Source organism: Zalophus californianus, chromosome 11, assembly GCF_009762305.2.
Source record: "Zalophus californianus isolate mZalCal1 chromosome 11, mZalCal1.pri.v2, whole genome shotgun sequence".
NCBI lineage: Eukaryota > Metazoa > Chordata > Mammalia > Carnivora > Otariidae > Zalophus > Zalophus californianus.
The window spans coordinates 74932473-74946091 of record NC_045605.1 but is presented as its reverse complement, the minus strand read 5'-3'; the positions used below and the strand labels follow the sequence as shown (position 1 = coordinate 74946091).

General features: G+C 40.4%; 1 protein-coding gene across 3 annotated transcripts in view; it reads right to left on the bottom strand.

The window, feature by feature from the left end:
- NELL1 (neural EGFL like 1) overlaps positions 1-13619 on the bottom strand; it is an 821645-nt gene that overhangs the window by 664775 nt on the left and 143251 nt on the right. For all 3 annotated transcript variants that reach the window (XM_027581185.2, XM_027581188.2, XM_027581186.2), the window contains exon 5: positions 1810-1906. In XM_027581185.2, coding sequence (XP_027436986.1) covers positions 1810-1906 — 97 coding nt within the window. The remainder of the gene's footprint in view (positions 1-1809; positions 1907-13619) is intronic.

The window sequence follows — 13619 nt, the reverse complement described above, 5'->3', positions numbered from 1 at the left end:
AGCAGATTAAAAAATGGGCAGAGGAACTCAATAGTCATTTTTCCACAGACATGCAAATGGCCAAGATACACGAAAAGGTGCTCAACATCACTAGTCATCAGGCAGATCAAAACGACAAAGAAAGATCACCTCACATCTGTAAAAATAGCGCTCATCAAAAAGCCAGAAAAATAACAAGTGTGGAGAACAAGGAACCCTTAGTACACTGTTCGTGGGAATGTAAATCTGTACAACCACTATGGAAGTTCCTCAAAAAATTACGAAAAAGGGCGCCTGGGTGGCTCAGTTGGTTAAGCGACTGCCTTCGGCTCAGGTCATGATCCTGGAGTCCCAGGATCGAGTCCCGCATCAGGCTCCCTTCTCGGCAGGGAGTCTGCTTCTCCCTCTGACCCTCCCCACTCTCATGTGCTCTCTATCTCTCATTCTCTCTCTCTCAAATAAATAAAATCTTTAAAAAAAAAAAATTACGAAAAGAACTACCATGTGATCCAGCAATTCCTACATCTGGGTGGATTAAGCTGAGTATATATCCAAAAGACATTAAATCACTACCTCAAAGAGATATCTTTACCCCCATATTTATTGACACATTATTCACAACAGCCAAGATATGGAAAAAAACCTAAGTATATATCAACAGATGAATGGCTAAAAAAGTTGTGGTATATATACAATAGAATAGTATTCAGCCATGAGGGAAAAAAATCCTGCCATTTCCAACATGAATCAACTTTGAGGGCATTATGCAAAGGGAAGACAGAGAAAGACAGATATCACACGGTATCATTTATAGGTAGAATATAAAAAAACCTGAACTCACAAAGACAGTGGAATGCTGGTTGCAAGGGGTTAGGGGAAATGGGGAGATGCTGGTCAAAGTATACAAATTTTCAGTTATATTACAAGTAAACTCTGGGGATCTAAGGTACCCATGGTGATTCATGGTGATTACAGTGAATAATACTGTATTATGTACTTCAAATTTGCCGAGAGTGTAGATCTTAAAATGTTCTCATGACCAAAAAAAAGCCAATGATAATTATGTGAGAGGGAGGTGTTAGTTAACACTGTTGGTAATCATAATGCAATATACAAGTATATCAAACAGTTACACGTCTTAAAGTTACATAGTTATATGTCAATTATATCTCAATCAAATTGGAATAACAGGAAAGAAACTTAAGTTTCCAACTTCTCGGTAATGGCAGATATCGCTCTGGTTTTCACTTTTCTCCCTGTATTCAGTCTCTAAGAATTTTTTTTCTTGTAAGTGCAATGATGGGTCTTAAAAGATTTTTGTTCTGCTTAATCCAGCATTTATAGGCATTTTGAAGATATATTAAACTTTTTTTAAAAAACCTCTATTCTACCATATTGCCCAATGCAAAAGTCTCCCATTCTATTGAAGATCAAGACTTTAAAATTTCATATTCTTAACTTCTTCATTTTATCACTGTGTCCTGTTTCTATAAAGTACAACAGTGTAGTTATTGTATTACCTTCTTTATAGATAAGAAAACCAAAGCTCACAGAAGCTGAGACTTGTTGCCTATACACCGCCAGATTCTGAGAATGGAAACCAATTTGAAGATTATCTTAAGCCTCTCAAAACTAGGTCAGTAAGAAACATTAAAACGATCATTTACATTATGCATCATCCATACTTGGCAGTACAGTGAACTGTGTGACCGTGAACAAGTCACTTAATTCTGTCTAGTTTCAAAGCACCTACTTCATAGAATTGCTGTGACAATTATTCATGTCAAGCACATAGAAAAGCACATGGCAGAAGTAGAAAGAAGTTCTTACTTTGAATAAGCCATGCTTTTGGTTGCGCTGACCAAGCCATAAGTTGCTTCCTGGGGGAAGGTTGGTTTCAGGAGGGTCAATCACGCGTTCATAAATCCTGTAGGGACAAAGAACAATTATTAATAAAGAGTTTGCTCAAAACAGAACCAAAATGTTAGTATGTTGTTTGAAGTCTTCATGGTATTAGCTGCTGGTATATATGGAGGTATATATGGAGGCAGTATAGGGCATGTTTTAGGTGATAGGTAACATGAACGTAGAGATCTACTTCTTGACAACACTTGGACACATTAACTGGGCCTCTGTTGGCTTTCTATTTTCACCTTTTCGGCAGGGAAAGGAGGAAAAAGGTAACATTTTTAAGTGTCTGCTCTGAGCAATGATCCTTATACCTACTCTGTGAGTAAAGTGGTTTGATCCCCGTTACAGATGAGAAAGCTGAGGTTCAGAGAACATAAATGGGTCAACCACAAGTTAAGACCGGGAGCAGTTAGGTTGGGATGAGAATCCCCATCTGCCTGGCTGCAAAGCCCATGCACTCCCCTTTGCACTCTACTCCTCCCTGGCTTTGGTTTATCTGGCCCCTACCCCTTTCTACAGTAACCTGCTATACTCCTTCCAGCAAGTGAGCAGTTGCCCACATGGTAATATGATTAGTCTACAAAATCAAGTAACTGAAATCATCCCATCAACAAATATTTACTGAGCACTTTTTAGGCTCCAAGCTCCACGTGAGGCAACAGGAGATAGAGCCATCAACCAGACATCCAAAATCCTGCCCTCATGGAGCAAAAAAGAAAGTCCCATATATGAAAAAAATCTTCACAAGATATATGAAGATATAACTAATACAGAGGATACAACAGCCCCAGGATCTTTGAAGGTATCTCCTGAAACTACTCAACAATTGAAGAGTCTCAACTGTTCTGCCCTACCAAGCCCTAGTCACAGATCTTGAGATTTGTGCTCCCCTTAGAAATATTCCCTGCAACCACGAGGTACCAGCTGATCACAGGCCTTCACCTCACCCCAGCAAGTGCCTCTCGACACCTTCTCTGCTGAGAAGGGGAAGGAGAAGCTTGCCTGAGAATTGAACTTGTCATTAGATGCTCAGAAGATTCTGGACGGGGTGCCATAGAGACCATCGGGAAATTTCAATTACTCCTGATGGCCCGTCCATTCCTTGCTCTCCTCAGTTCTTGCTCAGAGCAGCTACAGGAGAAGTCAGCTCCAGGTACTTCCAAAGGTCTGGAAATTCATCAGACCTCCATGCTGGAAGGGAACTGACTGCCGCCTGCCAAAGAGCTACCTGTTCCTCCAGTGGCTCTCAAAAGGCAAGAACTGAGAGACCACCCACTGTGTCATAGCCAGGGATGGAATGTGATATGTTGCAGTTGGGAGCACTGCAGCCTTGTAGCTTAGCCACACTGTCCATCACTCTTACTCCCCACTGGAAAAGTGCTGTTTCCTAACAATATTGCAAGGTATTCAATGGAGAAAGCTCTAAATGTATTCGATCCATTTGTACTCATTTTCTTCTCGTTATAAATGGATGCTCAAAACAAACAAGGCAATATAAGTCTCCCTTAAAAAGACAGGCTATGTTTTCTCCACCGGAACACAACCTCTTTCACAGCTTAGAATGAACAATTTTAGATGAAACAATCATCTGTCAAAACTGCTTTAACCCAAGAAGCTGCTATATATGCTTCCTTTAAAAGGGGTTTTTTTCTAATATCCTCAAAAAACTAGAAACGAGCCAAATTTACAACAAAAGTGAAATACGTAAGTTATAGATCAGCTTGATGTAATTTACTACAGTCATTAAGAGTGACAAATATGCAGGTTATGAAATATGGGAAAGTATAGACAAAATAATCTTCACTGGAGGAAAGTAGAATGTAAAATTATTTATGAACTACAGAGACAAGGATGCAAAAATTTTGTTCCCTGTTGGTGAATTTCAGAGGAGACCAGAAAGAAATGAAAATCGCTGTATTTAGGTAAAGAGGCAGAAGCTTAATTTTCTGTGAGGTTGTTTCACTAATACATTAAAAATACTATCAAATTATTTATCTGAACCTTTCATTTTAAAACATTTGCATCTGTCGGAAGAAGAGCTTTCAATTTCAATGCTTTCTTTTTGGTTTTAAATATATCAGAAGGTGAGCTCCAATGAGCAGAGTAGGCTGTTAATGTTTATTAAGTGCATGAAGGATCAAAAAAAAAAAAAAAATCAACTTTCTATCATGCCTTGTCTTCCCAAGTATAAATGCTCCTTCTGCCTTAGAAATAGTGGGCCTCAGATATTTGCTTTCTCAACCATCAGCCCAAAAAGGAGGACAGTGCCCCAGTGGCTGTGTCAAAGGGGTATGATTTCGGGGGTCACACAGCCCCCATCAGGATCCCTTCTGATGCCACGAAAATCTGCTGGCTGCTGCCTCCCCCCCCACCCCACCCCAGCCCTGCCAATTCACTCCAAGTGACCGACCTCACTGGAGAATTCCAGGTAGCAGGCCAAATCAACAAGCTGGATCCAGACACAGCAAAATGAAGCATGCTTAAAAACAGTGTTAAAAAAATAAATACCCACACAGAGGAATCCTATATGAACTCTAGGAAACAAACTGAAGGTTGCTGGAGAGGAGGTTGGTGGGGGGATGGGGTAACTGGGGGATGGGCATTAAGGAGGGCACATGATGTAATGAGCACTGAGTGTTATATGCAACTGATCAATCACTAAATTCTACTCCTGAAACTGATACAGTATATGTTAACTAAATTGAAGAATTAAAAAAAAGCAGATAAACCATATTTGAGGCACATTCCACAAAATAATTGCCTGTACTCTTTCAAATGTCCATGTCATAAAAAGCAAAGACTGAAGAATATTTGCCAATTAAAAGAAACCAAAGGGACATAAAAACTGCATGTGAAACAGGATCCTGGTTTGGAGCTGGGGACAGGAAAAAAAAAATCCTATGCAGGACTTTAGTGGGAAAATTGGTGAAAGTTGAACTGTATATTATATAGTAGTATTGTATTGATGTTCTATTTCCTGATTTTGAGAACTGGTCATGTATACTGAAGTGTCTTCCTCTTAGGAAATACACACTGAAGTATTTAGGAGTAAAGTCCTGATATTTGCAACTTCTTCTCAAAGGCTTCAAAATAACAGTGTGAATATGTATAAATACAGACACATGTACATGTGCACATTGTGCAGAGAGAAAACAGAATCTGGGCCGAGTGCAGGATTGTTTTTTGTGCCATCCTGAAAGCTTTCCTGTAAGATTAAAATTATTTTAAAATAGTTTTGAGACTACAGTAAAAAAAAAAAAAAAAAGCAAGAGGGTCTGTAATACATATAAACTAAAAATACACACATTCAAAACAATTTTCTATCTATTAGCCAAGGACACCTACAAATTTAAAGACTCACATAAGGCACATGGTAGTGTTTTCCTAAAGGAATGGGAAGGGCTAAAGGGAGGAAAAAGCGAATGACTAAAAGATGAATGAATGAAACAAAAGGAGTATTGCACAGATTAATGCTGTTAACACATCCTAAGCTAAGAAATAAGATTCTCGGGCGCCTGGGTGGGTCAGTCATTAAGCATCTGCCTTCGGCTGAGGTCATGGTCCCAGGGTCCTGGGATCGAGCCCCACATCAGGCTCCCTGCTCGGCAGGAAACCTGCTTCTCCCTCTCCCACTCCCCCTGCTTGTGTTCCTGCTCTTGCTATCTCTGTCAAATAAATAAAATCTTTTTAAAAATTTTTTAAAATATATTCTCACATCCCTATCTGTACCTCCTTTACAAAGGGAGTTACACCACGACATGCCAGACAAACACAGTCTTGACAGAAGGGCTGACCCCTGGGTTATAGTTTAGGTGGACTGGCTCAGGCGGACAGGCAGGTAAGGCACAGTGATTTGTCACTTAAATCTAGTATCGATCAAGACAGTTGAAAAGTCAAAGCTAATGGAATGACCTCCTTGGTTTCCTGTGTGGTCAGGAAATAGAGCTTGATATTCTAATATTCTGGTTAATGAGGTTTCCTTCACATCAATATCAGGTTATCTACAATGTGTTTGATATGGTGTTGGCTACAGGGACACACAGAGCAAAACTAATATGGTCAAGTCCCTCTCCTCAGGTGAAATGCCTGAGCCAGGAAGCCAACCCACAGGCACACACCTTATCATTCAGTGAAGTGCAATGATCTATGCAAGCAGAAAGGAAAATCAGAATTCTGTCTGTCATAATCAGAGAAGACTTTCCAAAGAAGGGAACACCAGAGCACATTTTTGGATGAAAACCAAAGTGGAGCTGACAACGCAGACATAAAGCCAACATTTACACAGCACTTAGTGTGTGCCAAGCATTGCACGTGGAGGGCTTTCCATGTATTAATTCACTTATCCCTCACAACACTACCATCAGGTAGGTGTTCTGGGCACGGCACGGTTCAATACCTTGTCCATGGTTATGCAATTTGTAAACTGCAAAGCTATATTTGAGCCCAGACCCCCAAATCTGTGCTACTCACTCAAGTAAGTTAAAATTCTTAACTTGACTTAGTCATCAGGAAGGAAAACAGAAAACAAGTTCATGTGCCAAAGTATGTGGCCAACACTGGTTAGCTCTCCCAGAAGCCCCTTTTCTCTTCCTCCAGGGCTCACAGCTACGCTACATTTCCAGCCGACCTCACAGCTAGAGGTGGCCAGGTCATGTGAGTGGAGGTGCAACCCTTCCAGGCCTGCCTTTTCCCCAAAAGTATCTCCCTCAAGCATCTTTCAACCATTCCCTCCACCTCCTTTCAGGTGACTAGAGAAGATAGAGAGCTAAGAGGCAGGCAGAAACAAGATGGAAAATCCTAGATTCCTAAATGACATGGAAAGGCTACCTGCCAACTAGACACACGTAACTGCATGCTACCTAAGCAATAAAATTCTACGTTAATCCACTGAGAGAGAGAGAGAGGATTTTCTGTAGTTTTGGCCAGTATTATTTGCCCTAATACGTCCCACTTAAAATCAAAGAGGACTGATGTATTTTCATGCACACGAAGCCAAGAGATACCAGAGATAGCATGGTGGAGCAGAGACAACATGAATTCAGAATAAAACAGATTTGGATTTCTGTTCTAGTTCTGTATTCTACTAGCTATGTGACTTTAATCAAGTTATTTCTCTGTACCTCAGCTTCCACAACTGAAAAAACAGAACTATTACTGATGATGGTATGGGTTGCCCTGAGGCTTCAGTGAAATACGTTTAATGCTTTGGCACCTATGTACCACCACTGTTAAACTCACAGGTGTCTGAGAATGCAAAGCTACACAGGTCGTATGACCCATTACAGACCACTGGCGGAATCTATTGCAATGGGATTACCTGTGTCTTAGATGCCTGCTTGTGCTTCGGGATACAGTTTCAAGGAAGGACATCACCTGTCACACCGAGTGTATTTAAAGATGTGCAATGACAATGTCAAAATTCAAGAACATAGTATCTTCTTTGTCCTAAGTTTCCTCCACTTTGAAAGTTTTATAGTCCCAAATTTCTTTTCACTTACAAATTTAAAAGCTAGAACAAGTGAATAAGTAATAAAAAAAAATTAAAAAAAAGAACCCAAAGGAATTAACAGCATTCATTTCTGTTGCTGTTTAACCTCTTCAGTTATGGAGGAAACTGACAGATACTAAACCGTAGATTAAAAACAATTTTTGGACAAAACGTATTTTCTAAGACATCCTAAAATTTCAGTATTTTCATCTTGTTTTAAAATATTCATTGGCTTCTTTTAATTTGTTCAAGCCATATATCAGACTTTTCGACATTATTCTAAGTTCTAAGCAAACTTTTTTTTTTTTTTAAGATAGATCAAGGGAGAGAGCAAAGGGAGGAGCAGAGGGAGAGAAGCAGACTCCCCACTGAGCATGGAGCCCCAGGCAGGGCTCGATCTCAAGACCCTGAGATCATGACCTGAGCCAAAACCAAGAGTCAGACCCTAAACCAACTGAACCACCCAGGAGCCCCCTAAGCAAACATCTTAGTATTTTTACATCCTTCCAAAGTAACAAGTTCTTTGACATTTGACATTTGTTCAAAGTTCAGCATAAATTTACGTAAGATTAGGGATGCGTGGGTGGCTCAGTCAGTCAGGTGTCTGCCTTCGGCTCAGGTCATGATCCCAGGGTCCTGGGATCGAGCCCCACATCGGGCTCCCTGCTCAGTGGGGAGCCTGCTTCTCCCTCTGCCTGCCGCTCCCCCTGCTTGTGCTCTAATAAAATCTTTAAAAACAAAAACAAAAAGACTTGAATTTTTAAAAAAAACTACACTGGAGAAAGACTCAAAAGAGAGGTAGAAGTCTGCTAATTTATTACACTGTGTGTTTAGATACACAATCACCTAAGCAACAACAAGTACCTACTTTTACAGGACTAAAAGAGGACAGGACATTATTCCTAGCACTTCTGCTCAGTCACTGGACTGGGCACATTCTGAGGACCATTTGGGACCTGAACTGGTTTTAGCCAATCCATAGAAAGGTTTCTGGGAAAATGAAGATGGCTGCAGTGAGCAGAAGCCCTCACTTCAAATTCTTACTTCAAGACTGCCCTCACACATCCCTTTTAAAATATATATCCTGCCTGTCCTGTATGTTTTTTTAAGATTTTATTTATTTATCTGACAGAGAGACACAACGAGAGAGGGAACACAAGCAGGGGGAGTGGGAGAGGGAGAAGCAGGCTTCCCGCAGAGCAGGGAGCCCGATGCGGGGCTCGATCCCAGGACCCTGGGACCAGGACCTGAGCCGAAGGCAGACGCTTAACGACTGAGCCCCCCAGGCGCCCCTGTATGTTAGTTCTTTACCAATCTCTGAGAACCTCCCCACCTAGATGACCCATCTGGACCTAACCCTCCAGCACTTGACGGTAGGACCAGGTACCTCCCACTACCCACCTGAGTCTCTAGGATTCTGGTCCCAGCTGAGCCTGCTTTCTCAGACCTACCTGCCAAGAATGAAGGAACTGATCTTTTCCGGTACTCTGGGCCCAACACTTAGACCCACAAGTTGTGCCTGGAATTCCTAAGTGCTACGACCACCAATTATCTGCTGAGAATGCAGGAAATAAAACCCCCACCCACAACATCCTTGCATCTGCTCCATGGTCTCCTGGACCTTGCCTGGACATCCTATATAAAGTACTAACCAATCCTCACTTAGCTTATTCTCTTATCAAACCAAGTAAGTCTCCAAATTTGTCTTGGCGCTTTCCTGATTGACTGTCTCCTCCCACCAGAGGCAAGAATCTTGGAAGCAGGGACCTTATCTATCTTATCTTCTTGTCCGTGTCCCTAGTATCTGGAAGAGCACTCGTCCAAGTAAGTGCCTACTCCATCTATTTATTGAATAAATGAAAGAATGCTCCCTGATACTATCTTGGGCTACAGACGCTTATACAAGCTCTAAAGTAATACAGCAAAGACGTTAGGTGGTCAAACTTGACATTTTTCTGCAGATACTATAGTCCATGAAAACAAGTGAAATGTGATCACCTCTTTCAAGGGTCTTCTTTCACCATCCCCAGTTCATGAGAGCTACACAAGAACACCGAACAAAAGAGCAAGATGAACCCCCGTTTTTCATCCGCAAAAAAAAAAAAAAAAAAAAAAAAAAAGAAAAGAAGATACGGATAGCTTGTCTGAATCTGTGAGGCAGATGACTAACAGGAAAACCAGACAGAACAAGAGAAACAGTAACTTGAAAATTAATTAGATCAAGTGCAGTCCTTTTGATAAGCACACGATTTAGTGCTAAAGTTGAATGCATTATAATCAAATTTATCACATTCCCACAGGCTATCTGATACAAATCTCTATTTACCCTACAACCATCTACAATCTCTCCTTCCTTATGGCTAAAGAAAACCCAATTCCTACTTAATCACCTTTCTAGGCCTTGCACTCAAATGAGGCACTGCCTATTAAGCTATATTGGGAGAATTTATGGGAATTTTGCATGCCATTAGTATACATGTATCCTAACATGTGTCTCAACATGTATTTTAACATGTATCCCATTTCTAATACCATGCAACATTTATGAGAATTTATGGGAATTTTGCATGCTGCTAGTATACATGTATCTTAACATGTATCTTTTTTTTTTTTAAAGATTTTATTTATTTATTTGAGAGAGAGAGAGAATGAGAGATAGAGAGCACGAGAGGGAAGAGGGTCAGAGGGAGAAGCAGACTCCCCACTGAGCGGGGAGCCCGATGCGGGACTCGATCCCGGGACTCCAGGATCATGACCTGAGCCGAAGGCAGTCGCTTAACCAACTGAGCCACCCAGGCGCCCTCTTAACATGTACCTTAACATGTATTTTAACATGTACCTCATTTCTAATACAATACCATGCAAAATTAAACATCCAAACATAAAAACTGCTTCAGAGGAACGAACAATGCAAAGATTAACTGATACTTCTCATGAAAGTCACTCACTGAATCGAGGGCTCACTTCAGAAATTTTCTTCACAAAGTACAACATCTCTTTATTCATGACTTTGGTTAAGAATGCCCTCCCTAGCAAGTGTCCCATCTGCTTAAAAGACCTGTCAGTATTCTATGAAGAACTAGATTTTCTGTTAACAGGTAAAGCCCTCAGAGCTCGACACAAAGCAATGCAATGGTTCAACAACACTACTTATGAAGGAATATTGGATTTCTATTTACCTGGATGAAGACAGACCTCTGAAGGGAATCCACGGTACCTTGCCCAATTACATACAAGAATGAATTTCCAATGTAAACAATGTAGATCAACATGTATTATATGCTGCTGTTCAAGAAGACAATATGAAGCCCAAATGACAAGCTAAATGAAGAGGTTTATCTTGGGCTTTGCCTGGAATTAAAGGAAAATGTTCACATTCTCCCTCAAGTGGAAAGCTGCAATGACCTTCTCTTGCTAGACAAGGGCCCCATCCTCCACTGCCTTTTACCCGGCACTAGTGACTACCACGGTGCTCTTTGGAGAAAGTGCCCTATACAGAACACAAGGCAATTCCCATGCTGTTCCCATCTCCCCCCACCCCAACTAAAAGGTGGTAATGACTTTGCACAGGGGGCTAAGTCCCTCTTTGGTCTTATGCTAAGAGGAGCGTAACACAATCTTCCCAGTCTTGGCATCATAGGGCACATGTGAGAACAGAGTTCTTCACCTCTACTTAAAAGAACAAGGCATCTATGGTATCATTAACAGTTTTTTTGGCCCTGACAATTGCTAAACATTCATGGCAATCTACAAAATATTTCCTCAAAACCTACCATGATGGGAATGTTTGCTAACTGTGTACATTGATGAGCTACTTGTTGAATTTCCATGTCAGGTTGCCTGGCTATTATTTGCTAACATGGAATACACATCACAAAGCACCAGAAAAGCATGAAAGGAATCCCCCCAAAGAGGCACTCTGCAGTCTCCTCCTACCCATCTGTTTAACAAACCCAGCTGACAGCAAATGACTAGATTCAAAAAATGCACCTCTGGCATTTATACAGGAGAAAACAGACTAGTCAGGAAGATGGATTATAGGAATGAATAGAGTATGCCCCCAACATGTAAGAATTGAATTCCAAGCTAAATCTATGCAGAGCTCAGGAGAGAGGACAGTAGCAGGGCTCACAGCAGGTTTCCAAACTGTTCCTTGCCAGCTGGCTGCAAAGTAAGTACAAAGGCAAACAAAAGAGGCAGCGAAGTTGCAATCTGGGAAGGAGATACCTTTGTATGGTAAATGAATGGGCAACAGTGTTCAAACGAGATTAACAAATACTTCTGGAGAGACTTTGCCAGAGAAGAGGTTCTCTCCAGAGAGAGGAGATCTTCCCAGAGACCATCAAGTCCTCATGTGACCTGCTTCATCCACTTACAAAACACTCATCAAATTCATACCTTTTCTGAGTTAATATCCAAAATATATGAAGAACTTCTACAACTCAAAACCAAAACAATAATGCAATTGAAAATGGGCAGCAAACATGAATAGACTTTTTTTCTTTCAAGAAAATAGAGATGGCCAACAGACACATAAAAAGATGCTCAACATCACTCATCAGGGAAATGCGAATCAAAACCACAATGAGATCACTTCACACCTGTCAGAATGGCTAAAATCAAAATGAAATAATAAGTGTTGGCAAGGATGTGGAAAAATAGGAACCCTCGTACACTGTTGCTGGGAACGCAAGGTGGTATCAGCATTGTGAGGAACAGTATGGAGGTTCCCCAAAAACTAAAAAATTGAATTACCATATGATCTAGTATTTCCACTACTGGTTATTTATCCAAAAAGTTGAAAACACTAATTCAAAAAGATATATGCACCCCTGTGTTTATTGTACCTTTAACAAAAATAGCCAAAGTACGGAAGCAACCCAAATGTTATCCATAGATGAACACACACATACACATACACATACACACACACACACACACACACACACACACACGGTATATTACTCAGCCATAAGAAATAATGAAATCTTGCCATTTGCAACACGGATGGACGAATCTAGATATAATGCTAAGCAAAGTCACCTGTATGTTAATTATACTTAAATTTTTTTTAAAAATTCATAACTTTGTTACCTACCAACTAAATTTTACTCCTTTTTCTTTCCTCATCTAGGTCTCTATACCAAGGCATTTTCCCTTAACCATATTTTATGCCCCTAATATCTCTCTCCCACTACTTCTTACCAACCCTTATTCTCTGCCAAAAGTTCATGATTCTGATATCATTCCAAGATGATGCTGACTATGGATGAGGTGAGGCAACTGGCTCTGTTACATTTGTCCTATTTTGCATTTTTATATTATGGTTTGACACTTTAATATCAGAGGTGCTTGAGTTTCTAGGGAAATAAGAAGTTGGTATGATTGTTTCAATCATACCAGATTTAGGATAATACCATCAGGGTTAAAAGCAACATTAATAGGAAGGAATTAGGGCCAAATAGGATGAAATTTAACGTGGAAAAATGAAAGGTTCCATGCTTAGGGACTATGTTTCTCAAAGACAGAATCTGAGATTTATTACTTAACAGAAATACATATGGAAAAATATTAGCCATTTTGGTCAACAGTGAGCTAAGAAGGCTGTCAAAAGGGATGTTGTGATCTTAAACTGTACCATAAGATAATTACCTCATTATAATCTGAGCCAATACGCCTGGAGATAATCACATTTCATTGTAGAAACTTCTCAGATGCTGAACAGACACACAAGGAAGATTGTGAACCAAATCAAATGATGAATGGCTGAAGAATGTTCAGTCTGAAGAAGTAAAGATTAAGAGCATGATAAAGTCTTCAAATATTTGGAGGACTCTCAAGTACAAGAGGGATTAGACTCATCCTGTGTAACTAAAAGAGGTAAAATATATACCAATAAGCATAAGCTACAAAGAGGCATTTTTGGTTCAAGATAGGAAAAATTCTCTAACAGAAAACACAGAGGGAAGTTAACAGCCTTGGGAGGCAGTGAACTTGCAGTCTCTGAGAGATGTCCCAGCAGGGCCAGAGGACCACTTACTTGGCAAGGATTGTAAAACTCAAGCTCAGAAACTGCCTCAACAGTCAGAAGAGCTGCCTATGAGTACCTACTAAATGGCAGAACTTTACATATTTTATAATCCTTGAAACAACCCTAAAAGTCAGGCATTGCTATACTCAATTGATAGATGTTCAGAGGTTAAATGACCTGCCTAATATCATTCAATAAATAGTGAAGCCT